The sequence below is a fragment of the Chroicocephalus ridibundus genome, chromosome 3, assembly GCF_963924245.1.
Source record: "Chroicocephalus ridibundus chromosome 3, bChrRid1.1, whole genome shotgun sequence".
Taxonomy (NCBI): domain Eukaryota; kingdom Metazoa; phylum Chordata; class Aves; order Charadriiformes; family Laridae; genus Chroicocephalus; species Chroicocephalus ridibundus.
Genome location: NC_086286.1, coordinates 34,919,394 through 34,947,368, shown reverse-complemented (window position 1 = coordinate 34,947,368; position 27,975 = coordinate 34,919,394). Strand labels below are relative to the sequence as shown.

The 27,975-nt window shown below is 43.0% G+C and overlaps 2 protein-coding genes across 2 annotated transcripts in view; both read right to left on the bottom strand.

The window, feature by feature from the left end:
• Positions 1-26,931, bottom strand: LOC134512867 (potassium channel subfamily K member 17-like). Its single transcript, XM_063328686.1, has 5 exons — positions 26,632-26,931; positions 15,299-15,413; positions 5,949-6,115; positions 5,219-5,387; positions 1-3,089 (listed from the first exon to the last, which is right to left on the bottom strand). The coding sequence occupies exons 1-5, from the start codon at positions 26,839-26,841 to the stop codon at positions 2,794-2,796; spliced, it is 957 nt and encodes a 318-aa protein (XP_063184756.1). The 5' UTR covers positions 26,842-26,931; the 3' UTR covers positions 1-2,793.
• Positions 6,105-27,975, bottom strand: part of LOC134512868 (potassium channel subfamily K member 16-like) — a 34,513-nt gene continuing 12,642 nt past the window's right edge. The window contains exons 6-7 of the mRNA XM_063328687.1: positions 15,299-15,413; positions 6,105-6,115 (exon numbers count right to left, since the gene is read on the bottom strand). The gene's annotated coding sequence lies outside the window, so the exon portion shown is untranslated. The remainder of the gene's footprint in view (positions 6,116-15,298; positions 15,414-27,975) is intronic.

The following is a 27,975-nucleotide window of genomic DNA, read 5'->3' as shown; positions in this document are numbered from 1 at the left end:
GCAGTGACAAGACTGATAACAGCATGATGCTTTTGTTTTCTTTGTTTTACCCTTGAGCAGATAACCTTTCATATTTTGGTAGAGTAGACACATTGGTGATGATATCTGTGTGATGTTGCAAAACTCCACTTTCTTCTCATCCCTCTGGGAGCAAATTTCCAGCTTTATAAAGAACAGAAAAACTAGAGGCACAGCAGTTTGTGGGCACTCAGAGACAATAATATCTATTGTCTCTATCAAAAGCTAGCTGAGGAACTGTCAATAAAAAGATAGTAACAAGTGACAACATGCTAATTTGGGGTCAGAGAAGCCAGACAGAGATGACATTTGACTCACTTATTTCATATTTTTTTTTTAGGTGATCCAGGACGCAAGCAGGCACCTTGCAGCTCTGAAGTTACATGTGGCTTGCAATCCGTTCAGATGTGCCTCCTGTAAGTTTGCTGTATCGGACGTTTAGTGGCAGGACTATGCTGGTGCTGAGCTGCTGGAGGAAGTGAATCAGCAAGGACTGATGGGGCAGATACTGAGTCACCTTGAGACACATCCATGTGCTTAGCTTTGTGGCTGAACCCCGACACACAGTAGAAGCACTGAGATCTATGAAAAATTACTGTTTTTTCCTTTTTTCAGGACTACTCCTAGAGTTCCTCTTCCTTTTAGCTCTCAGAAGTGTATATTAGCCGTCCTAAGGCATGCGACTCTGCCTGCACTTAAGTGACACCAGGGTGCCCAAACCTCTTAGGCACTTTTGAAAGCTTCATCCACAAACTATAAATACATGGGGATATGAATTAGATGTGATTAATAAAATAGACATTGAAATTAAGAAGAGGAAACTCTTCTCAACCAAGCCTTCTCATCCAAGAGCAGAGCTGGTAGAAAACCCCAGAGCCTGTGACATTTCAAGTTGAAGTTGAAATAAATTTAGCATAGTCATTCCCATGCTCTGACAGTAGAAATTCCCTACTACCTTCTAGGCATCAAGATTTTATGATACAATTATATTTACTAAGTTTTGCACCTGAAAGAAGGTGAAGAGGTTATGCATAAAGGGGTATCACATTTTATACTGTAGCATCATGATTTACTTAGGTTTAAAGAAATACACTTTGGTCTTATTGTAGGACAGCCCATTATGAACATTAGTAAAGCCTACATTGTGTATAAACTAGACAAAACATAGAAGAAACAGACAAGTTTATGCTAAAGGCTGTTAAAGAAATTACCCAATGTTCAAAAAAATGGAAATGTATTTATTTGGCATCAGTTTCCCAACTATGAACTGAGATTTCCACTACCTCAATTTCTTATCTCTGCTGCCCATTGAAACAGTATTTGAGAGAACATTTATTACCACAGAGTCAGCAAAAGTTCCAGAACTTGTGTTCATGAAGACTGTAAACTTTTCACTCACTGCATTTCTGTGAATCCAGCTATGGATATTTCTAACTCCTGAATCCCGTACTCCAACAGATTGCGTTTTCAGTCTTTTCTCCACTGTCCATGTGGAATCTTGGTCCAATGCAGAAGCTGAAGGCTCACCCAAATGCTTCGTTCTGGTTTACTGCTACGGTCAAGTTTCTAAAATTAATGCTCTAGGATGCAAGTAGTACATCAGGAATAAGAAAATAAGATGATCAGACACGGGTATATAAATGGCAGCAGGAGTCAGACTCTGTTGGGCCTTTATAAATGGCATAACTTATCAAAAGATTTCTGAGAATTTAATGGAATTAACAAAAAACCCCAAACAGCTCTCTTTCGTGACTGACACAGAGGCCAAATAAGGAAGTCAGGCATTCCACAGATCAAAAGATAGTAGTGCTTATATAAAAGATGTTAGCTAGAACAGATACACCATTTATGACATGAGAAACTCATCAGAATAGCACCCCTCGATCATAGTTGAAGATACTTCAGTCTGTTTCTAGGTTAAAGTAGCCCTTGTTAACATTGGCCACGGGATAACGTTGGAACTACAAGCACTTAAAACTGCCTCTAGTTCTCCTTTCCTTGCTTCCAAGACGTGGCAAAATAAAAACCTATCTAAATGAACCATCACATTCAGCTGATGACATTTCGTCTACATAATACTTTACAAAGGATGATCCGTACATAAATTCTGGAGTAAGGAATAGCCTAGCTACCTAGTTTCTTTTTAATATTAGTGGACGTCTGACATAGAAATTTCTATTTAAAAAAAAAAAAGAATGAACTGTTTCTATTAGGCACCTCTGCAGGCTCTGCCTCGTCGCCATCCATGTACTAACGATCAAGAGAGAAAAACCATGTTACACTTTTGGCGACCACAAGCATATAGGTGGTGGAGCACATTTGCAGTGACTGCCAGGTGGCTTTAAATAGTGCGTTTCATTAAGTCTTTTAGCAACATGCAATGTATTTCCTGCAGTAAATGGCACTTGTTTTTCTAATTGTGGTATTTGCAAAATGCCACATGTACAATTAGAGGCTACAAGAACTTTACATGCAAAGAAAAGGACAACAGCTAGTGTTGTGTACAGATGCCAAAGTTTACCTCATATATTGAGGTGAGATGGTAGGTAATACCTCTGTAAATCTAATTTTGTCTAAAAATCCCATTGGGAATTCTTGGTGCTGCTGCAAATGAAACATTTTGTTGTCATTGCTCAATTCAGAATAGAAACATTTCAAGCTCAAGAAGCAAGCTTTCACCCCATATGAATGTCAGGGCAGCTCCGTTGCCGTGTTTCTGAGTGGTGTGTCTCTGGTGCACTTAAACCTAAGGGGCACCAAGGGTATGTTTCTTCCCTAGAGTGCTTCTGCAGGAGCTGTGTAGGTGTGAGATTCATTTGGTTCTTTTGTTTTTGTGTCTTTGTCATTGCAGATCTCCACATCATGAAGTCCCGTTGTACTATTTTTGTTGCCATCCATTAAGTCTTCTGCCACCTCTGTGCTCTTCTTGTTGCACTGACAGAAGTCGCTGGAGCTCTCTAGAAAGTTGATGCAAAACTTGATAACGAGTGCTAGCCAGGCCATCCCAAAGAGGATCCACAGAGAGATTACATTCTTGTACCAGCCTGGATAGGTGCGGTCTGGGTTCATCCCTACAAGAGAATCACCCGAAACATTTCTACATTGGATCAAGAGTGCCTCAAAGGAGACATTACATGTAAAGCAAAGACAGCAGAAATATAGAACATGACTATGCCACCTACGTAGCATGAATCGATGTTGTAAGCAAGTATGTTGCATGACATGTCAGCAACAGCCTAGAAGTCCCTAGGAATTGTAAAGATTACCCGTAAGAAAGAAATATAAATCCCAAATTACATCTATGTCAAAGCAAAATTATTCACATTTAAGTGCACAGTTCCACTTCTCTACTTATCACTCAGCATCACAGTATTGTATTAGTACGTAACAGGGGCCCCCAGCAGGCAGAAAGGTAAGCAGGTTTTATGTACCGGTGCATGTATCTTGTTAAGCCAGATATAAGCGAGCAAGCCTCTATGAGGAGGAGGGAAGGGGCCAGAGCAGTCCTAAAAGCTCTAAGAAAAACCAAGCCTTGGAAGACAGCTTGAAATTATGCTGCCTCTGTCTGGTTACTCAGCTAGGTACTTTGTGATCCCTTTGGGGCAAAGCCATATTTTTGGTTCGAAATAAATGAAAACAAGACGTAAGGGCTATTTGAGCCTTCCAAAGAGAATGCTTTCTCCACAGAGACCATCTGACAGGTGCAGTCTTGAGGATGAGAAGATCAGCAGCAGTTTAGGACCTACATAGCACGCTGTGTCCAATAGAAGGGCTTACTGAGTGCGTAAATTAACAGGTTGCAGGGCCAGTAAGAGAAGCTACATCGATATTACTAAATAAAACAGGCTAGAGACCACTCTATGACTTCAAATCCAAGTCCCATAGTCTAGCTTCTATTTTCCCCCAAAACAAAGCATCTGTGTCCAAAGTGAACATCGGGCATCACTCTTAGCATATGATGTCCCCTGGATTTACCTGATCCAGAACAGTGCCACAGATCACCCTAGCAGGGCAACAGTGTGACAGTCATGAAATAGTGACTGTTACTTGAACCCATGCCCTGGTCCTGCTCATTTTTAAGTTGAGACATAAATCACAAACATGGGACTGTAAGGCCAAAATGGTTTGGCCCTACACACCACAGGTCACTGATGTATTCAGTTATTCCCATACTGAACCTAGCATACCTATGGTGGTATGCCAGTCACAAAGGTACCATACAGGTGAAGGTATGCCTGGAAGTGGGAGGTATACTAGAGAAGAGCTTCAAAATTAGTTATCAGGAACTGAGAGAAGCAAAGCTGCTGCAGCGCAGAGTTCAGCGTCACCTACAAAATCATCATTGGAAAATGCTGAACTGGCTAGCTTTTGTTAAGCTCCATGCAGCTACCCTTGCCCAAGATAACTTGATTCCAGCTCATTTAAGTGTGCCTACACAAGCTTTAGTCATAACTTTGACACATTATAGACAAGTCCTAAGGTAACCGCCACAAAGTCATCCAAGCATCACGCAAGCACTATGAAGAAAAAAAAAAAAGAGAATCCATAATAAGGTGTTTTAGTCTTTCTGTCTCCCAGGGATTCAAGGGTGCATGTGTTTCTATAATCAATTTGTTTTTAATGAGAAAGTCTTTATCAAAAAGGTGTGTCCTGTGTTTCAGCAAATGCATCGGGCGTGGGTCCAAACCCATTTCCTCTGGCAAAGGGTTTTGGCAACCAAAACTAGGCTGTGCCTGGTGCCTGACAGTCTACACCTAAGTGACTTAAGATGCCTTTTAGAAAGCAGTTCTCTGGGTTTTGACAGAGGAAATGGTTACTGTCTGTTAATGGCGATGCAGAGTAGCATCTGCTTAAGACTAATTGCTCCCAATGCACTGGAGCACACCAAGTGTGCCACCAGCGACTGCTGTGATTAGAAACGTAGCACTCCAGTCTGGTGTTGCAGTCATTCATGGGACAGATCACTTGAATGCTGGAAGATTACTCATTGACCAGGAAATGATTTCTGTATTCTTCCACATGTGGCATTGCTATCTCAGAAATCATGTCTTCTCAAACCTGTTAAATGTCTGCCACGACATATTTATCATCAAGTCCGTGGATTGCTAGTGGTGTAAAACTGCTAAGTTGGGAGCTTCATGTGCCACACGTTTGGCTTTGATGTTTAGAAGGTGAAAGCAATGAAATGTGAAGTACTCACCAATCACATAATCTCCAAACCCTATCGTGCTGAGGGTGATGAAGGAATAGTAGAAGCCTTCTTCGTAAGACCAGCCTTCTTTGTCAGAGAACAACAAGGGAGGTAGCAGGAGGAACAACAACAAACCAGTTACCAGTGCACAGGTCTTAATCAGGAGGGAAGCTTTTTTCTAGTAAAATGGAAAAAAAGAAAAAAAAAGAGACTGTCTCAAGAAGGGTGTCAGAAAAAATCCAGCTCGGTTTCTGGCTGAAGATGATGCTGGACTCCCACAAAAACACGCAAATATTCATGACATCACGACATTCCACCAGAATAAAGTGTGGCTCCCCCAGTCAACACAAACTGGGCATCACCTTCATAGGTCCTAAATTCATGACAGTTTAAAGCCCATTCCACTAATGTTCCCATGTAACTTCCACATGCAATTCTAACTATGACTGATGATAAACAGACCAGATATTCTAGGACTGTGCATGTCTCTAAGGTTCCGGCACTTGTGTTGCTGTAGGGGAAGCCATTCATCACAGAAGTTCCCTCAATTAATAAACAACCTTATCTGACACCTCATAGGGCTGTCATAAACTAAATTTATTTGCTTCCAGTTATTCCTGAGTATTATTGCCTTTTTGGCCAAATAGGCAGGCAGGCTCTCCTTGTGAGTCAGAGGATCCCCTTTCTGTCTTTTCTTTCCTGAACTTGAGGGTGAGGCATACCTGTCCACGTTGCTTACCTGCCAGTGAAACACCTCCTCTAGGTGACGGGCACAACGCTGAACCCCCAGCAGCATCAGCTGCCCGATTTCATTCAGGAGTACAAGGTTCAAGGGGATCCCAAAGAGCGCAAACACGATGCAGAAGATTCGGCCAGCCACAGTGCTGGGGCTCAGGTTCCCATAGCCTAGGCAGAGAGGAACGAGGTGTTAAATCTAAAATATTCCCCGCTTGCCCTCCCTCCCCGGAGGGGTGAAGCTCCATCTTCTACAAAAGTTAGACGAGAAGGTCACTGCCCCAAAAGGACCTTTTTTATAAATAACTGTAAGTTACATCCATTGTTTGTCATATCCTATTGTAGGCTGGAAAATAACATTTCTTTCCCTGCCAATTTTGTTCAGTTCCTTTTCCATTTGCCAGTGAATTTCCTCTCCCCTACCCACTGTCCTGGCTGGGATTTGACGTGAATGCAAAACTTCCGTTTAGTTCAGTTTTTGTAAGCATTGTTGGCATAGGGTTTGCTGGTAAATGATCCTGCATAGCTATCAGATGGTCTCTGAATCATAACAATAGTGTTTTAATTATACCAACCTTTTTCTACCTCTGTCCCACAGGACTAGCGAACTTAATGCTGCCTCCTTGCTTATACTCCTCTTTTGTGCCACAAGGACTGAATGCACCTTAAACTGAAATTGTCAAAATGTTTGCCTAGAGTCAACAAACTAGGAGAAATCATATTTAACATGAGTAAAATAGTTCCATTTCAGACCTAAAGAGGAAAAAAAAGAAAGTGTTTGAAATTTTGCCTTTTTCTTCTAATCATATGAATTGGTGTAATAAAAGGTACTGCCCTGCAAGCATAGCCTTGCTTGTACCATTAGACCATCATGGCTTCAACATCACTGCTGTGATATTTGTCTTTATTTCCTACATTTTCTTTTAGAAATGTCCTGCAAATTTGAAGACATGCATTTCAGTAATTTCAAGTGGTTTACGTCACAGGAAAGTCAGATTTAACTTTGGTTTGGTTTTTTGTTTGGGTTTTTTTTGTTTTGTTTTTTCCACAGGATGCTTTTTAAGACAGGGAAGGACTAGCACATGACGAGCATTTCTACAGGGACTTAGCCAGTCAGAGACCTACGGCCTCGACTACATTTCAAAATCACCTCCACTCATTAGAGATTTGTGTATGTCCACATACAAGATGGACATAACCTGGCAAAGCTTATCTTTTCAACACAAGCAACGCCATCCCCTCCCAGCAACACCCAACTGTCGGCTCAATGCAAGCACAGAGGTGCTTCCACCACCGATGCCTTGCTACCATGCTTGTAGGTGGTGTAGCCCCAGGGCAAGTGAGCTGCCCCCAGGAGGGAGAGGTCCAAGGGCTGGGCTCTGTACGCGAGACAAGTGAGAGCACAAAAATACGCAGCTGAGTGGATGGAGTCCCATTCCTTCACTAACCCCTGCTCCACACCAGCTGCAGTAAGCCACTGACCAACAACGTAGAAAGCTGCACGACTCTGAGCTTGGGGTATCTACACATTCTGTGCCAAGATTTGTGCTGACGAAATGTCTTGCCGCGGACAACTCCACAAACCGTTGATTATGCATGTGCACTGGCAAACTAACCCCAGAAAAAAGTCTGACAGCAAATTATTTCACAGTATGTATATACGTTGTCTTTTCATTTCATTCCTACCCCACAAATTCAAAAGTCTTACTATCTGGACGACTTACCATTAAATAATTTTAGGCTTGAATGATTTGTGAGCCCCTGGGTTTAATACACGAGGTGAAACTTAATGTACTTCCAAAGTGATGGTCCCAGCAGCCCATTCCTGGGAGGGGGCAAGAGCATCCCCCGGGAAGAATAGGGTGCCCTTACATAACTAGAGTTCGTTCTGAAATACAGTCAAAGGGGCTAAATTAAGACTACACAACAGCTTTGATTCCAGTGCCATGTTCTTCATGATGTTCATGCACCTTCCCCACCCCCTCCATGTAATTGCTGACTTCTGCCAGCATCCACCATTTCTGGACTAACAGGTGTGATAACTGAGAGACACACAAGCAAGTACCTCTGGTAGATGATCCCATCTAAGTGAATTTAAGGGATATGTGCCTGGTGTGATCTGTTTCACACCAGCTGTGTCACATTTCATTGGATCAGTTCCAGTTTTTCCCTTTTATGGAATTCGGGTGTTTTGCAGGCTAGTCTGGACCCAGGAGGGGAGCATTTACTGTAAGGCTGGAGTCTGAACATGAGTCACATGCGTTTATGGCTAGCCACTCCCAAGGTTTTTTGGTTTGGTTTTGCATTTTTTTTTTTTTGTGTGTGTTGTTATTTTTTGTTTCCTTCTTTCCCTTCTGTATCAAGTTTAAAAAGACTATATAATGGCTTGGACAGTTCTTTTTCCCATAGCTTTCCAGGTTATCCTGTCTCTGGAGAAAAACATCAGATAAGAGAGGAAGAAAGGTGCATGATCTCAAGTCACTGGGTGAAGCACAGCAGCCTTCAGCATTTCGGGGACCCCACATAGTGCTAATTGGAGAGTATCCAAGGTTAAGCCGTACGTTACATTTAATTTAGAGCAGCAAATTCGATGATGTAAGAAGGCCCAATGTGTACAGTAAGCCCAGCACACCAAACATCAGATCTGCTTTGCATATGATTTATCTGGCTCCCTTTTCCCCTGAGGTCAGCAACTCAAGATAATTTCCTGAAGACTTGGTGAGCAGTTGCTGTAAATATGCCAAAAAGCCATGTCCCATTAGCTTTTTATACAGGATACAAAGTTTGATCAAACAGCACAGGATACTTTAGATAATGCAAAATGGCTAGCAATTTAATTCTGGCTGATGACACGCACTTGCCTTTGGCCTAGACAAATAGATGCCAACATAGTCATATATAAACCCCAACTGTTATAAAACTCAAGCAGAGTTTATGAGTAAATGGGACTTACTGTCTTCTGTAAATAGAATGAGAGTAACTGGTGTCTTATACCATGGTGGGCTATACATTAGAAGATCTGAACCAAATTCAAAGACTACAACAAACTACACTGGCACATCCCTCATGAGCCTGCTACTGGGATGGCAGCTGGAACAGGCTTGCACCAATAGACACCAAGGGATGCTCACCAAAAACTAGAGGTGAAAGCATAAGCATTTTCACTGAAGCAGCTGGATTAAATGCCTGCATAGCTTCTCTCATTTTGAAATAAAGTGCGGCGTAACTTAAACTTCCTTAGAAGAGGCAAAATGAGTGGCTTTTTTTCTAAACATTCATATCCACATGCTTTAACCCACGTGCTTCTGTTACACATATTAAGTAAATTCAGTTTTGTTTTCCTGCTTGCCTATTACATTCCTGTACATAAGAGATTCAGTGGCTCTGCAGACTTGCTAATAGGAGGAGACCGATATGCGATTAAACAGATTATTAGTAAAAGATCCCTCCATTCGCATGACAGCATCGTACTTGCCGTGTCCCCGGTTCAGCTGAGGCAACTGCAACTTCCTGCTACCCACAATGGGAGATTTGTTTTGCTCCTGTTCTCACTGCCCAGACATAAGAGTATTTTAAGCAAAACGTGTTTAGAATGAAAAAAGAAAATATGCGTCTTTCACAGGTTGAAAAACATCTGCAAGTCCACCAAATTTCTGCTGTGAATAAGAAACAGATTAAAAAAAAAAAGCTGGAGGAAGAGTGACTTCTCTAACCAGTAACTTTATCAGTGGTTTCAGCATTCAAACTTGTTATTTTGGAAGTTTGGTTTAATTCTTTCCTCCTACCTGAGTGGACACAAGCCATCACTTCCCACAGGAATGACCTAATCCCAAATTTACAGAATGTTCTTGTTGACAGTATTTTGCTCTGAACACCCAGGCACTCAGGGAAGCCTCAGAGCCAGATGTCGTGACTAACACAAGTGTCTGATCCCCAGGGCCACTGGGCAGCTCAATACGGGGTGCCGGTGCTACAACTAGTTTATTTTGCGTTACACATTGGAATACTCAGAGAAAGATGCTCCAACTTGGCAGCTGGGGTGATCTCCAGTGAGCCACAATTGTGTTCTCCCAGGCACAGGATGAAATCGCACGCTGCTCTCTCACACCTTCATGGAGCGATAGAGCCATTGTGCTGCTCCCACCCCCTGCTCCTTCTCTAACACTTTTCAGACACTCCAAACTTTTCTTTCCCTTGTGCTCCTTACAAATAACCTGAACATTTTAATCTGGGCTAAATGAAAGGTTTTGTTCATGATGAATTCGAATGTTGCATTCAGGAAAAAATAAAAATATTCCAATTCAGTTTAAATGGACGAGATGCCATCTTATAATGCAGTAGACAAAATGGAAAAAAAAACCCCAATCCCAAACAAACCTCTTGATTATGCACACAACCTTAAGATATGTTTGTCTAGTTCCTGAAAACATGAGCATGGGCCCAGCTTAGCCAGAAGGTGTCCCTGATAAAGCCCTTGGTAACCCAGTCTGATCTCATAGCCGACTGCTTTAAGCAGAAGGTTGCACTAGAGACCTCCTGAGGTCCCAGGAAACCTGAATTAGCCTATGATCCTTATAAGTGTTGGCATTTCAAAGGTCATTTGGTATCACCTACATTCAACTGAACACTAGCAAGTCTGAAGTTCCTATCCTCCCTCATACTTTTGAACGCCTCTGCGAGCACTAGCTACACAAAACAAGTGAAGGTGCTTGGCTTCTTGAGCTTCTTGTGAGATTTCACATTATACCCACCAAGTCTGCTCTAAGTGCAGGAACACTCGTCAGCTGGACACAGTCACTGAGCTCAGAAGTCAGTTATTTCCAATTCATCCATCCACAGACAATAACTCTGCTAAGGCCTCCCAGTTGTGACTCAGCAGGCCCAGTACTCACACTGGCATCTCAGCTTTATAAAAAAAGCAAGCCAAAAAGTTAAATAATTTTATTTTAAAAGCTAGTGGTGGCAGAATCTCAGGAACTGTGCTTTATATGCTCATTGGGACTCTGGTAGGTTGAACCAGGGCATGTGTGGGAGGTGTCCATCACTACTCATTTTAGCTGGTGCTGTGATGAAGTAGAGACCAATATCTAAGCCTGGCAGGCTGCAAAACACATTTGAACAGAGTTCAATTTTAGCCCTATGTTCCAGGCAACAGCAAAATTTGGTTGCACGCTTCTTCAGTGAAAGGCCAGAAAAACGCTTGGGATGAGTACTCCAGCTTTCTTCTATTCATTGTATTTGTACTGTGTATACACTAGAAGCTGTGTAGTGGGCTTAGTCTCAACAGGGCGAGATGGCAGGCAGTCAGGAAAGTTGACGAAATTTGCCAGCGCTCAGGAGACAGCTCAGAGGATGTTACTGTGAGTGCTATCCCCACATCTACCTACCAGTGACCTCCCCCAGACTATTGTGCCTTGTCCACTTGGCCAAGCCTCTAGATCAGCTCTGCCAGCTGCCACAGGGCATCAAAAAGATCAACACAAAACGTGTGGGGTTCTTCAGCAGAGAAATCCCCTACATAAACCTGAGGTTCACAGAGGATTCAAATGTGAATGTGGCCCCAGGCTCTTATTCCATGTTTTAACCACTTTGAAACGTCAAGTTGCTTTAACTGGATTTCCCAATAGATTGTCAGCCGGCAATGGGGAGAAGCCTGGCCATTTCTCAGGAGCTCCACCACATGCTGGGCAGCACTACAGAGGGTTAAAGTCTTAGAGAAACTCTTGCTGGCCCAAAGCCCTACACTGCCAGGACTTCACAGCCTTGAACTGGCTGTTGTTTTTTCCCCCCATGGGAACCATCTGTAGCAACATACTAAACGTCTGTGACAATGTACTAAATACCACCCCTCACTCAGTAGCCTGCTCTTTGGCCCTCAGTCCTTTGGGAGACTGCTGTTAAGAGCTATTAAACTGTGTTAACTAGAGAAGGAAAGGACAGCAGGAAGGTCTTCACCTTCCTTTCTTCACTGTGAGATACTTTACTTGCTTTTACTACTCTATCTTACACTTAAACAAGGACCCTTGAAATTCATACAAATGAGTACTTAAGCTTTGCCACCAGAAAATGGGAAGGCAGCATGCACCCAAGACAGAGGAGGCTGTTTGGGCTAGAGAGGACAATACTCTTCCTTCTACTCTTGGGCTAGTATAGACAACCTCAGTCTCATCACAAATCCTTTCCCTAGCAGCTTCTCTGAAATTACACCACCCTGTGGTGCTTTGACTTCAGGAACTTTCATCTTGTGCCCAGCTCTGAACTTGCTTTGACCTCTGCCCTGTTAGTCTAAATTAACTAGGAGGAGAGTAAACACAGAAAGGAGAGACTGTGTCAACAAGGGATAAAGATGTCTGAGGAATAAAACCAGCAGCAAATTAGTTTCTCTTTATTTAATCATGTTAAGTACTACAGCTCTAAAGGAACTCTGAGATGATTCTCCAAGGCATTGAAGAGAGGGTGTTCTATGGAAACACCTTCAGAAAGTGAGATAACACACAAGATCTGGGATGACATGACATGTAAAAGACAGCAATGAAGAAAGCACAGAAGCACAACACCAGGGAGAAGCAATGGGCAGAAGGCCAGGGCTGCCCATCCCACATAATCAAAAGTTATAAGTGTAGTTCTATTAATATTATGAGATTGGCCAAAAACTGCATAGTCTTTGGGGCACTCCTTTAAACAACAGATTTTGGTTGATACACATCTGTTCTTTAAACCTTTGGGATTAGGGTACCAAGTGTGTCCAGCCCGCAAGTTAGAACTTAGCTTTGCTTTTTAAGTAAAATTTGCATACTGCTTTTTATCACTACTGGAAACAGATGAAGCTGTCATTCAAATGGAAGAAGGGTACAGCACAGAAGATACTGCAACAGCAGACACTGGGATTCAAATTGTGTCAGTGGGGAAAGAAGCAAGTGTCCCTTAATTGGTGTTAATCAGGAAAGAAGCTAACACCCCTTGCTGTATCCCAGTGAGACTGCACTCTGGTGAGGATTTGAGTAACACACAAGCCTACTGAAGGGGGTTAAAGCCCCTAAAGCAGAAAACAGAAGCTGGAGTGGAGACAGCATCTCGTAAAGGAGTGATGAAGGTAAAAGTGATAATGGCTTTAGCAGTGCTGTTTGAGAAGATTAAGGAAGAAACAGCTGATGCAAAAAACCACAAAGACATTACATCTAGCATTAGTTGCAGAGAAAGAATATGGAAGAGACAAACAGAACAAAGAAGGACTTGCATCAGCCCGAGCACATGGAGTAGAGTCCACCCAGACTCTTCATCAAAATCTTTATGTAGTACCCCTTGAATTGCTGAGAATCTTTCTTCTCCATTACCATTTAAACTATATTCTTTCTGAACTCATTTGCCAGAATACCTTGGCTTAACTCCTGTACGTTAATCTTGTGAAGCTGGACCTGCTTTCAACGGTCCTATATTCACAGCCTGGGATAAGCTCTTCCTTGCCATCTAAGACATGAAAACCTCAATGAACCCTTCTCAGAAAACGTTCTTAACTGTGTCATTTACTCCATAGCCATGGCTTGCACACAAAGCTTCCTTCTGTGAGTCACTCCTCTGAACTTCATTGAGTTCTTTGGAAAGGACCGTGTCTCTTTACTTGACATCACCAACTCCCCTTCTCAACCACACAGTGATGTCTGGGTCAATGAGGCTGCACCAGCCACTATCTGAAGAATTTGCATGAAGAAAGAGGACGGGAAACAGCCTCAAGGTGAGGCTATCTGTATTTTCCTCTCCTACAACATACTGTTATCAACAGTGTTAAGACACTAACCTGTACACAATTTACAATTTAACTTGGAGGAAAAAAACCAAACAACACCACAAAAATCAGGGGCCCAGTTGCCTGAAGTTCTCTGCTAGAGGCGACTTGTACAGCATTCTCAGCTCCACAATTAAAAAATCATTAACGACCCCCTAGAATCACAGCATCAGCTTTAAAATGATGAGATACAGACAGCTGTAATATTTGGTTCTTTTTATTTGCTCCCTGCCATAAAGTCATTCTGCCTGCCCCCCGCCCCCCGGCTCCCCAAGCCATCAGGGCAAGGAGTTTACTTAAAGAAAAAAAAGAGTAGCTTAGGCTTTCATGGAGTAGCAGCAAGAAATGTTTAGTCTAAATCTCTGCCGGCATCACAAAACCCCTCATATTTTAACATGACAAATTTGATTCTTCCTGAGTGTGGTTAACTTAAATTGGTTGTGGTAAAACAGAGTCACTCTGACAGTTTAGAAACTAATCAGGATTAACTACAGAGGCAAGCAAGCAAAGCGGCTCTGAGCGGATGCTGCTTTGTACCAGAGGCTGGAAGGAACTGCCCAGGCTCTACGCTGGAAGCCCACAGCCTGTGCAGCCCCGTCTAACGAGCCTCCACTGCCATCATCTGGTACAACCTGGACCTGGTCATACAACACACCCAACATAGCTCCCAACCAAGACAAAATATGGGCAAAAGAGCAGGGCAGGAAAATGTACTGAGTCACAGAAAGGCTTGGGGATTTCCCCCTCCTCCCCCACCCCATGCAAAAAAAAAAACCCCAAACCCTTCTCACAGAGGTCTTGCTTTGGGGCTTAATGTTCTGAAGTCAACATATCTTCAGTAATGATCAGAGAAATCAAAAGAATGCCCCACCTGCGTGCACAAAGAAAATCCTCAGTCTAAAAGCTATTTGAAATTGAAGAGAGCTGACAGATTCAACACAAATCAGGAAACGTGTAAGGGTTTTTTGATATTCAACAACCCTCTCTCCACGTACTCTTACCCCATGGTTTTTGTAATACTGGGTCACACAGTAAGAAAGAGACAGGGCAGGTTACTAATAGTTTTGGGGACTGGGGACATGCACTGACATTAATTAATAGAATCTGTAAGTAACACTGCAACTAAATACATTTAATTGTTTCCATTCTTCCCCCCTGACCCCTTCCCTCCCCGACCTTATTTCAATCATTCCTTTATGGCTTTGCATTACTCTGTTGCTGAAACTTGACTCATCTGAATTGTTTCGTTTATCCAGCTACTTTGCTTTCACCTAAGCAAGCAGGTCCTTATCCACTACAGGTAGCAATAACAAAGAATAATTATAAATACAGCCTCCAAAGAGTCAACAGCCAATATGAAAATTTTTTCAAAGTTCTTCCCTCTCCTTGTGACCATGAAAGCTTATTTCAATGCACAATTCAACTCAGACCTCTCAGAGGGCACTAAAGCTTGGGAAAGTATAGGCAGTGCAGCAGCACGAAGTAACACTAGTTCCATGTCTGATCGTGTAGGTCCTCATTCCCACTCTTTTCCCACCTATGAGGCAGTCCTGAGAGCAGGGAACTCTTACCAATAGTTGTTATTGCAGAGATGGAGAAGAAGAAAGACCCACTGAAGTCCCACCTGCCCAGGCTTGTGGTGTTTCCCTGGAGGGTTATGCCACTCTTGTAGGCTTGGACGATACCCTGCAAAGAGACAATAATGTGAGATCCCACAAACCCCCTTATGGCAAGTTCATGTCACTGGCATTTTCAGTGCTAGCTGGTAAAGTCACAAACTAGAAGTACTTCCCAGACTGTTGTTTCCCTTTTAATAGAGGATATCCTGTGCCTTAGAGACCAAAGAGCTGAGAGGTCAAAAAAGCCAGAAGCCAGCAAGTCAGTTCTAAGGAAAGAGCAACTACCGAATAAAAGAGTTGCACATGCACATGGTAGATCATACAGGTAGATGTGGAAGAGATTGGAGAAAAAGCCTAGCCAGTTAAGTTATTGAGACTGCCTTATGACATATTCATCAGGAAAAGAAAGTGTTTCCAGATGGGATATTCTGATAGCGGTAGTCCCAAAGCAGCAAATACAAATGCATATGAAAATGATACAGATCTCTTGCCTGTACTGGGCAAGAACCATAGAATCGTTAGGGTTGGAAGGGACCTTAAAGATCATCTAGTTCCAACCCCCCTGCCATGGGCAGGGACATCTCCCACTAGATCAGGTTGCTCAGAGCCCCATCCAGCCTGGCCTTGAACACTTCCAGGGATGGGGCTTCCACCACCTCTCTGGGAAACCTGTTCCAGTGTCTCACCACCCTCATGGTGAAGAGCTTCTTCCTAACGTCCAGTCTGAATCGTCCCAGCTCTAGTATTAATCCATTCCCTCTAGTCCTACCATTACCTGACATCCTAAAAAGTCCCTCACCAGCTTTCTTGTAGGCCCCCTTAAGATACTGGAAGGCCGCTATAAGGTCTCCTCGGAGCCTTCTTTTCTCCAGACTGAACAACCCCAACTCCCTCAGTCTGTCCTCATAGGAGAGGTGCTCCAGCCCTCTGATCATCCTCATGGCCCTTCTCTGGACACGTTCCAGCACATCCATCTCTCTCTCATAGTAGGGGCTCCAGAACTGGACACAGTACTCCAGGTGGGGTTTCATGAGAGTGGAGTAGAGAGGGAGAGAATCACCTCCCTTGACCTACTGGCCACACTTCTCCTGATGTGGCCCAGGATATGATTGGCTTTCTGGGCTGCTAGTGCACACTGACGGCTCATGTTGAGCCTCTCATCTACCAGTACCCCCAGAACATATAATGGTGTGATGTAGGAGAGAGAGACTACACAGGATGACCAGTATACTAGTATTGGGGCAGTATGTCCCCACATCAGGACTACAAATATGAATAAACACATTAATTAGCGTGATGCCTGATTCTGTTCAAACCACCTGGGAAAGACTCAGATGTCACCACACTGACATGTGCAAAGTTATGCCAAAATAAGATATCAGATGTCTTAACAGTGCCCACATCTGACTATACCTTCTCATGCCAATAAAGTTAGTGACACTGAACTGAGTTGTGTCCAAACCAACATTAATCACAGCACATACACTAAACATTTCACACCCACTGTCCAAGAATCCCCGAACGAAAAGCGTAGCCAAGAATAAAATTTCCCCCCGCCTCTTCTCCCAGGGCTGGTATCTGCATTGGAGTTTCTCAGGTTGTATGGGATGCAGGCTCTGACTTTTCTCCGTTCTCCTTGATCTCTGACAATACTTGATCCTAGGTTTAAGCGTAAGAAGTTTTGCAGACAATGCCCTAAGTCAGGAATCACAGTCCCCATGAACATAAAATAACCCCCAAACTAAACCATATGGCAAGGGAGATCCTGTAAATTTATACAGACAACCTGTATTTTTTCCCCTCCAGAAACTAGTGGCTACATTTGAAAAATAAAAAGCTTGTTATTCTCTCAAGCTTTCCTTCTGGAGCCCATCATCTCCACAGTTTTAAGTAGTCTTGAACACATATACACCTGCTGAAACAGCAATAGTTCAGCTCGCAGATAAATTTATTATCAGTTTGATCAGATAGACTCAAAAAAAACCTACACATGCAGCACGTTTGTTGTCTGTTCTCCTGCCTGATGATGCAAGCTCAGCAACTGACAACATTACACACAACATTGAGTTTTTAAAGCCAGAAGCACTTAAGGACCAGAGAGGACTGTAAGAAACTGGCTGAATCAGCCCAAAGAAAAGGAAATTTCTTCATGCAGAAAGGGGAACTAAGCAGCCTGCACAAGACATCACGTGATTAGCAAGCAGCAGTAACCAAGTCATTAAACATTTAATTTCACATCAACACACCACTTCCACTCTGCATGGTTTAGGACCAAGAGACTGAGCAGTTGTGAGCACCCATGCCAGCTTTGCAGTGACTTACAGCAGTGCAGCCTCTCGAGTCCTTGCCTTAACTTTCCCAGAGGTGATGCCTACCAGGAAATACGGCTTTTGTCTTACGAGTCTGCAAATAGGCTGAAGTATTTCCACTAAAAGGCATGATGATCCTGCACTCATCTCAATGGGAAGGAAGGTGCCATGTAACTATTACTCATTGGCAAAGAGCAAGGACTGAGCTTGCAGGTGTTCTCTGGGATTGAGGCACTAAATGTATTTCCTGTAGGTCTTCAAGAGTCTTCAGCAGTTAGCCTCTGGCCAAGCATTTCCTTGTTAAATCTTGTTATCAAACATCAGATATCATTAACCATTAGGCCCATTGTACCTCTCACAGCCCCATACTGGACTGCTGAACACTCATGCAAATCAAAGCCACTTGAATAAACAGACACTCCCAGCAGAAATGGCAAGTTCATTACTGTTAGGAAGAAAGAGCTACTGATGCCACCCTTAAAGGGGAGGATTTGTAGAGGGTAGAGATAAGGATACCAACTTATGGTGTTTTGGGGTTTTTTTTGTGTGTGTTTAAGTAAACAAGGGTTTTACTACAATATCTAGATTCAACCTTTGACACACAGCAGCAGTGATAATAGAAAATTAAAGACTGATTCTTCTGAGAACAGTAGACCAATGGAGCTTGTCTTCCTACAGATGCAACCAGAGAGGCAGATTCACGACAGAAATCCATAGATAGCTAATAACACAGAGAAATTACTTCTGGAAGTCATTGGACTGCAAACTCCTGGAGGCTGAGAAGGTATCAGTGTATACTTGCCCTAATTTAATATATTCCTCTAGATTTCTTTTTGGTTAGTGCTCTTTTTTCCACAGAAAGATTTTAAATGGTTTATCATTTTTGTCACAACACAGGAAAACCCCAGCTAACACTCTAATAGACCAGCTGAATTCTCCCCACTTTTCCCATTGAAGAGGCACCAATACGTCTCTACTGACGATTTTCAAAAAAAACCCTGAAGCATATTTTGGCACGTGGGTTCAAGATTTATTAAAGAGGAACAGAATCATACATATTGGGTCACGTCTGCTCCGTTCCCTTAGACTGCCTTTCTGAGAACTAGAGGCATTTTTTGGTTTTACTTTACACCGATATTGAGGTGAAATCCTAGGGATTTTCCTTTTTCTCTTAATTAGGCTAGCAATTTACATGGTATCTGACACAACACCTGATGCATTAAAAAGCAGAAGCGGCATCACAAATCAGTGTTCGAAAGCAGGTATCTGCCTGATCTAAGACCCCAGTCAATACCACCAACTGCTCAAACACAGCAAATCTTGAGATTGCGGAGCTTGGTCTAGATATTTTGTGAACTTGAAAGGTCACGTGTGCCACTCAAAGAAGAACAGGAAGGAAACAAGTGGGTGGTTAAAATAATGAGCAAGAAGCAGAACTCAGTTCCGCTTTGGTTTCTACTGACAGACAAGCTACCCAACATGAAAAAGTAACTTCACTTCTCTGCACTTATTTTCCCCCCTTCTAAAATGATAATAATTTACAGCTCACAGCAATTACATTTTTAGCTGACAATGTGTATATCATTTGAAACTGAAAAGTTTCTATGGAAACTATTGTAACTGATATAAGATTTATAAATTAGGATATTTCATATTCTTACGCCTTCATAAGTCAGTGAAACTTCATTTGCAGGCTGCCACATTTTCTCATCAAGTAGCCTGGTTTGTGCCCTGATAGCACCATGCAAAGCCTACTTGCATGGTCAAATATTGTCATAGCTGGTGATTAAAAAAACCAGTAGGACTTCCATTCAAAGTAGGCTGTGTAAATATAGATGTCTGTCCTGTTATCTTTGTGATAAAACATGCCTCAGAATACCCAAATTGGACCTCCAGCTCCATTTTGGTCAACTGTAAAATCTGAAGTTTCACTTCTGAACATCATAAACTAATGCTTGCAAAATGCACACTATGTTAGATCATTATATCCCCGTACAAATCAAAGCCTAGCTTTGCGCATCTTTCTGCGGGGAATTCCCTCCTTTAATTCAAGCTCACTGGTAATTCCACAAGGAAGCTGCGGATTTCTGCTGATTCCCTTATCTAACATATCTCTGACTTATCAAACTTATTTCAGGACAGCAATACCCCTTCTTTCCTTCTCTTCTACTATCAGTTAGAATAATTGCTGGTTCTTCCTGCAGAAGCATCCGAACACAACATCGTTCCCATTTCCTTATTATAGCCCTTCATAGCTCCGGGGCTGTACTGACACAAGTGATTGACAACGAATGCCTCATCTATCCTGGAAGAGTCTCACCAATCTGTACAGCTTTGCACCAACAAACCCAATGTAGTTACAGTCATACTAGCAAAAATTAAACCACCCAATTGAATTACACTCTCAAGAGAGCTCTTTTGTTCATGTTGTCTAGTTTAAAAAAAAAAAAGAACAAACAAAAACACACACAGAAAAAAGTGAGGTTGCTGGTTCTACCAGGACACCCACTTCAGTATCCAGAAGCTTAATGCAGACAGCCTATGGAGTTCAGGTCCCTCTTGTCATTTGAGAATTAGACCTTTTTCTTCCCTGCAAAACGTAGGTTTATTCTCCTCTATTTGCTGTGGAAGCGCTCTATCCTTCAGTCATACCCCGAAGTCTCTCATTTACCGTGTGTGCTGTGTTATCAGCCCTAGGCAACTCCCAGCTTTCTCAGCTTACACACTTCCTCTCTTCTAAAACCCTCTTATCACCTGTGGGCCCCTCCGCCACCAGCTCGTGGCTGCAGCGCAGCTTCTGATCACCGAGTCCTGCAAAAGGTGACTATTTACTCTGACCTCCTTAACCCCAACTAAAAATTTCATCTGTCACCTCTGCACTGAGTCACAGCTGCACATGACTAGGGTACAGCTTTCGAAAAGAAGCATTCACAATCAGCAATAAGGACTGGATGCATGTGTATATGTAAATTGAGACACTGCTTTCCTTGCAATCTCTATCTTCAGAACACAACGCTTCTCTTGCCTTCTATAATCTTTATGTCAAAAAATAAAGCTTTATATAGATGATTAGTCAGACCAATTCTAATCTATCCGCCCCGCCATAACAACAAGAGAGATATAAAGCGAAAAGGGGAAAAGTGAAGCCTTGGAAGATTATGACCCTACCAAGGATCTCTGTAAGAATTCCTGACTCAAGCTAAAAAATCTCTTGTTTTGGGGGAGAGGGAAGACAAACCACTTTTTTCTGGAGGAAAGTATTATGGAAGGAGTCATACAAATGACCCTTTTATAAAGCACAGCTCCAGCCACTGCCCTTGTCCTGTGCTTCTGAACTATGGCATTTTAGCCAGAGTTCACAGTAACCTTGAAATACCTTTGCAGGCAAAAGCAGTATTTATTAATGGTATTTGAAAGCAGCTCTCAAGGAAGGCAGAAAGCATGAAAATGGACTGGGATAAGAAACTTCACTGCCAAGTTTAGTTGAAGCTTACATATTCATATATTAAAAAAGAAATAAAAATCAACAAACCTTCCCAGGGAGTAGATGCCCTCCTGAAAACTGTTTGCCTCATTTCAGACACTTCCTCTCACCTTCACAATCTATCAATGAGGGAAAGGAGGTGTTCCCAAGGCACTAAACTACCATTTAGTTTAATGAGAAAATATAAACTCACATAAGCTTTCTTTGCGCCCTGGAAATTCTGTGCAATGTTGGTATATAAACATTAGTTTACGTGTCACAGAGTATCAGCTGTAAATTAGGAAACAGTTAACATTAACCTTGGTATCAGATTGCAAGGACAAAAGTCAATTAACTGCAAGGTAATTAAAAACTGGAATCACACCTTTCCTAGCCGTAAGCACTGACACCCTGTCCTTGCTTGGAGTGGAAGGTTAGCTGAATTCTGACCAAAAGAAGAGCAGACAAAAAGTGCATTATGAATTCAATGGAATCCAGCTGTTTTTTTTTAACTTCATGTCACTTGAATAACCTGAGACCTGATCAAATAACTGCACTGCTCCCCCCCATTTGCTAATATAATTGGTAATAGTTCCTCTAAACTAAGTGAACCCTACCAACAAAAGCACTTGTAGTCTGCAGCTGGGTCTGCACTACAGTCTAGAATTCATCTAGACTTACTCTTCAGCAGAAAAGGACGAAGAGATGCAGTAAAGTACAGTAATGCTGCAACCAATGCTACCCTAAACCACTAGTAGTTTTTCCTGAAAATTAAGCTGTTATATTAAGGAAGAATCTGTGGCATGATTCATGGGACAAAGCAGTGCTGGATTCCAATCGCTTCTCAAACTCCCCGTGATACAAGCAATTTAAGAGCTGGGCTGCAACAGAGCTAAGTAGGGTCTATTGAAAGGAGCTGCCTGGATAATCTACAGAACAGAGCACAGCAAGTTGCATCGCATCATCCTTGTGAAATTGAGAAGTTCTTTCTCTAGCGGTTAATTTTTCTTTTAGTTGCATTTAAGAAGGATAGAGTATGATGAACAAGTACCTTTAAGAGCAACCCACATCTTCAAACAACTGACAAGAATTACTATTTCTTTTTTCAGAAGGCCCCCCCCCCAGAGTCTTCAGACATCCAGTCCTAATAGCGTGTCTCAAACCTTCCCGGATGGACAAGTCATCGAGACGGTTATCAGTTAATTCCAGCTTGCTACACTTCCTTGTTACTTCCCACCAAGCCTGATCAGCTGTAACCAAGAATTTGATAATATCAAAGAACATATCTCTTTAGGCAGAAGCATATAAATGTAATAGGTTCCTATGCTCCACACTTCCCCCCCCCCCCCCGCCCCCCAAGAATGCACACACTTGGTAAGGTAACCACAGTTCTTCTCAATTAAAGAGTCTGGAGAAGAATGAACTGGCTATAACTTCAAAGTAGCAGTACATTTTCCTAAGAAGGAAATCGGCAAGAACAGTTACAGGGGATCAGTCCTCTTACATCTGTGACAAGCCAACAGATATTTGACTAAAACAGGTTCTATACAGATGTCACTGCTCCACAATACCAAGAGCCAATACTGTGCCTTAAAGTTCCTTATCACCAACAGGTGATCTCTGATGCTCACCCCTAAATAGTTACTCACTGCTGCATCATCTGGAGACAGGATGATTTTAGTAAACTGCATTTGCAGGGCTGTATTTCCTGACAGCTGGTGCAAATCTCTGCTCCTTCAATGTCAGTGCAAGACAAGGTATTGATGAGGATCTTTCAGTCACATGGAATCTCGTTGCTCTTGTAAACATGAACTAAGGCTCTCTGTGCAGCTCTAGCTGTTGACTCTGGAGATAACAGTATCTAGATCCACCTGCAGGGTTTAGTTTATGGCCTGCCCTTTAGAATTAGGTCGTTTTCACTACACCTTAAACGTTGCTAGACAAAAAAAGTTATTTCATTTAGCTCATCTTTCATTTTCTCCTTCTCAATTTATGTGAACAACTGGGTTTAATTAGCATTACATATCTACAACAATAGAAAGTGGATATAACAATATAATAAATACAGAAAGCAGCTGTATTAAGGAAAAATGTATATGATAACCAAAGAGTTTATAGCAAAAAAAAGAAGGGTAGTATGAAAAGGATGCCAGCTACTGTTTTTCACTGTACTAAGGGCACATCACCTGAAACCTGCCTTATCATTGCATCTGTTTCCATCTTCTGCATATCTTAGCATCAAAGGCTTCCTTTGATGTGACCTCACAGCAAGTAATTCTAGCATGTGAAGACCACCACCATATTTATAATAAAAAGCCAGGTATTGCCCTCTGTTTGTTGTCTAATGGTTCTTGAGGAACTGTTTGCTCTTGATCTTGTTCCTCATTAACATGTGTTCATGTCACAGACGGCATGCAATGTCAGAAAAGTAGCGTGGGGTTAGATGGGTCAACAAAACCAAACTTAGGTCTTTCTTGAGCAGGTGTTACTGGATACACAGTAGAAGGACGTATGGCCAGAGTTCCTCTGTTGTCCCCTACACTGTCCTTGTTCTAAGCATAAGTAACAAAAGCCAATAAAATGCAAATCAGTCTTCCCCATATATACACACATGTATGTATAAACAAACAAGAATGCGTTTTTTGTTTGCTTATGCATAAAGCATTTGCACATGGTACCCTCAACTATGTAGGAAATGTAGAACTGTTCAGCATCCCATAGGGGAAGAGCCAGCCACTCTCTTCAGGCAAAAAAACCAACCCAAAACACAGCTGTGGAAGCAGGGACCCACCCCTACAGATGTCACACACTCTGTTCAGTTTTTGTTGGTGGTCCGTTATTTCCACCTCCTTCTGTCTTTTCTTTTGTTGACTAGAAGAGTACTTCTTCCCTGGAAAGGACCTGAGCCATAGAAATTACTGAATGAGAATTCACTGGTCTAGCTACACAGCATGGTCTGCTTGCCTTTGCCTTTCCTCCTGCCCATCTTCACACCGTGCTCTCCTGCTAGCTCCTCAAAGCAGGAGCTCTCTATTGCTCTCCATCTGTGCAGGGGCTAGAACGGTGGATTTCCACTCCCAGTTGGTAACTAGGAACTAAGCGATAAACAGATTGTAAAATTATGTTTGTACATTGCTTAGCAAACTGAGATTTTATTCCACATTGGCCCCTATACACTTAAAATAAACAGAGTTTAGAATTATCTAGGATGAAAGAGCCGTAAGAAAACAGTGAATTGCCAGTAACATCAAAGCAATTGAAATTCACACATTGTTTTATGTTTTCACAAACACTCTTTATAGGTCTTTCTTAATTAGCAAATAATCAGCTGTGTATCTAGAATACAAGTTTGTTATCTGAAGAGAGCCCGTGATGACACTGCCTGATAAACTGCATGTAATTTACTGCAATAACAATTTACTGCACAGAAAAACATCCCATTTTTTAAGCACACTTAGAGTATCCAAGCAATTGCCCCACAGGAAATTAGAAAAGAGGGTAGGAAAGCAGCAGTCCTGCGAGTTACCTGTTTAAGATTAATTTCTCACTGTGAAAGTTATTAAAAATAACACACACAGCCATTCAAACTCAGACTATGGTTTCTCAAAGCATGAAGGCATGCACAAACACTCTATAAAATGAAACTTCTTTGTAACTTCCTCACTTAGGGCTCACTCAGGTCACAATTAATTACCCACACGGCATATTCTAATTCTAACAGTGTCTGGTCTGAAGGGATTTAGGCGGCTATCCTCTTCTCTTGACCACCAGACAGCATGAAGAATTAGTAGAGGACACCCTACAGTAAAACAAACCATCAGAAGGATATTAGAAAGACCTTTCTACCTACTCAGTTGCCATCATCATCTCTCTGCTACTATCACCTCGTTACTCTCATTCAAGTGAGCCATGAGCCATGCCTAGTGCTCAACTCTTCAATGGACCAGTGCTGGATGAAACTTGGCTTAGAGCTGCCTTTATAAAGTGTCAGACTCATCTCCTCTGATGGATTTCTCACTTCTCACTATTTGTATTCCACAGCTAGCACAGTACACAATATAAATAATGAGTAGATACCATGGTAGCTTTCAAGGGCCCAGATTTATGTATCTTCAATGTACTACCAACTGAGAATTTACCACCTAGAAAATCAAGGGATGAGAGCCTGACATAGGTTATCAGCATAACTTTGTCTGCCAGAGCCTTGCTGAACCTCCTGACAAGATTATCTATTTCATGGTTTGTGTTTTTCTCTCCACTGGAAAAAAAAACCTGAAAACACTTATCCAGCTCCCTTTTAGGTCCTTTGAACTCAGGTGGCCAGCTACTATGGTTTCAGACACCACCAAACACTGTTTTTACAAAAGAAACAGTTTTGTTTGTTCGGCAACATCTTTTTGAGGCAGACAGACCAAAGCAAGCAGTATGTATTCAACCACCAGCACCTACTGAACTAGAATGGTTCGGTTAAATATTCAAGTCACTTCAATATTGTAGGTTTTTCTTTTTCAGACAACAATTGAGCACAGAAAGAACCCATTTACCTCACTTTGCTCTTATCTAGAATAAGATGCACGTGCTTGTAATTTAATAAGATTTGGTCCTGCTTTACATCTTGCAGCCATCCTGCAAATATTCTTGGAAACATTTTTAAAGATCTAAATTGTGTTACCAGGATTTTTCCATATCCCTTTAAATAACAAGTAGAAAACTGAAAGAGTTAGACACTCATACAAAACCCAATTAAACTTACCATGACAAAGCCTTTCCATTAGAACTTACCACTTGTAAGACACCACAGGCTATAATTCATTCTTAAACTCAACAGCAAGGGAGAACCACCTGCAACTAATCCCTGGTAATTATCACATAATGGGCAACTCTGCCACTACCTTCCTTCTGTCAGGACACATTACTTAAAAACTCGTGACCACCACCACCACTTGTGGGCAGACAGTGAAGAACAAGAAAGACTCTTTTATCAGCAGAAACAAACCATGGCCCAAAATACCCGACAATAAGCTCAGCATCAGGAGGCAGCGCTACCCACTTCTGCCATGAGGATGCTGCCCATGGAGCAGAGAAAATTTTTCTACGCCATGGGGCAACTTCTGCAGGGCAGGACAAGGCAAGCACATAGACAGGAAGAGAGCTGAGTTTGGGGTTTGTTATTTTTTCTTTAGAAAGGAAGTATTACTGGCAAACAGGAGGCCAGGTTTCTGCTGTTACTGTCCCCCCCACCCCTCCCGGTATGAGTCATAGAACGGTTTGGGTTGGAAGGGACCTTAAAGATCACCTAGCTCCAACCCCCTGCCATGGGCAGGGACACCTCCCACTAGACCAGGCTGCTCAAAGCCCCATCCAGCCTGGCCTTGAACACCTCCAGGGATGGGGCAGCCACAGCTTCCCTGGGAAACCTGTTCCAGTGCCTCACCAGCCTCGGTGCCTGCCCCGCAGCTGCTCGGCTCCGCCGCTGCCGTGCCGGCGGAGGGGCCGGCGGAGCCCGGTCTCACCTGGACGAGTCGCTGCAGGGCGGGCCCCCGCAGGCAGGTGTGGTTGGCGAGCAGCTCCCAGTGCTCTTGGAGGAGGTGCTGGGCCGCCCGCACCTCGGCCGGCCGCTCCAGCGCCTGCAGTACGCCAGCCCCCAGCCCCACGTAGCCCACATAGGCCACCAGCAGCGCCGGCAGCCCCCAGCGCCGCTGGCGCCGCGCCGCCGCCACCATCGGCCCCGCCGCTGCCGCCGCCCCCGGGGCCCGAGAAGCTGCCGCGACAGGGGCGGGAGCGGGGCCGCCCGCGGGCGGAGAGGAGCGATGAGCCGGGCAGGGCAGGGCACCCGGCCGGCCCCCAGCGCCTCCCCCGGGCCGGCCCCTTCCCACCCTCCGCGGCGCGGGGGGAAGCCCAGAGACGGGCTGTGCGGGCGGTTGTGCCGCTTACCCCTGCGGCAGCCCGGCCGTCCCGCCGTCCCCTTCTTCCTCTTGCGCCGCGCCGCTCGCTGCCTGGCTCCTCCGGAGCCCTAAACTGCCCCAGGGCTCCCTTCTCCGCACCGAGTGGCGTTCGTCCCTGGAAGGGATGCTACCCGACTTCTTTCCCGGCAAGCCGAACTGCTTATCTAACCAGCTGGTACTAGTTACACATCACCGTACCAGCAACCTGCACAAATCCAACTTCCTCCTTCACTCGGCTGCTAAGCTAATGTCGAAGCCAGTAAACAGGTGTTTCTGATAACGACTCTTCGATATAAACAATTGTAAAGGGAGCGAGCTTGTGAGAGGGTCTTCATCGTTGGTGGTTTTTCCTATGAAAGATGGGAGTACTTTTTTTGTGTAGGCAGTTCCTGACACCTGTTTGATTCATTTTTTTCTTGTATAAGACCACATCACATGTTCCCCTCTGTTCTCTCACCAGTAGAAAAAACAACCAAATCACCTTGGGTATATAAAAAGTTTGTAATTTACCTATTTTCTTGCAGACCACGAGAAAAGAAGGAATAAACCTGTTAATTTTGGAGCAGGATGCCTTTATAAGCTGTCAGATAGTAATGCCTTCTCATACTGCCCTGTGATTTTTTTTTTTTTTTTGTCAGGGAAGTGTTTGTGCTGTTACAAATAAGGAAATACCTTCAAACAGGTATTGTACCACTGGAACAGTCCTGGTAATGTGTTCAATTATGTTTTTCTGAGAGGTATTTCAAACTGGTTAGCATAAATTCGTGGTTTTACCGGCAAGATGTAAAACTTAATATGCAAAGGACAGACCACTTCCAGTTTAAAGATATCATCCTGAACACAATCTTAAAAAATAAAAGATTTATGCTGCTTATTGCTCAGTCTTAACTCTGCCTTTTCAAGGTGTTCTTA

Bases quoted from the DNA above. Each gene is read 5' to 3' on its own strand.
- LOC134512867 (XM_063328686.1), bottom strand. From the start codon at position 26,841: ATGGTGGCGGCGGCGCGGCGCCAGCGGCGCTGGGGGCTGCCGGCGCTG. The intron at 15,414-26,631 runs GTGAGACCGGGC...GTCTCTTTGCAG, and splicing joins CCCTGCAGCGACTCGTCCAG to GGTATCGTCCAAGCCTACAA. The intron at 6,116-15,298 runs GTAAGAGTTCCC...CTCTCTGCCTAG, and splicing joins CTCTGCAATAACAACTATTG to GCTATGGGAACCTGAGCCCC.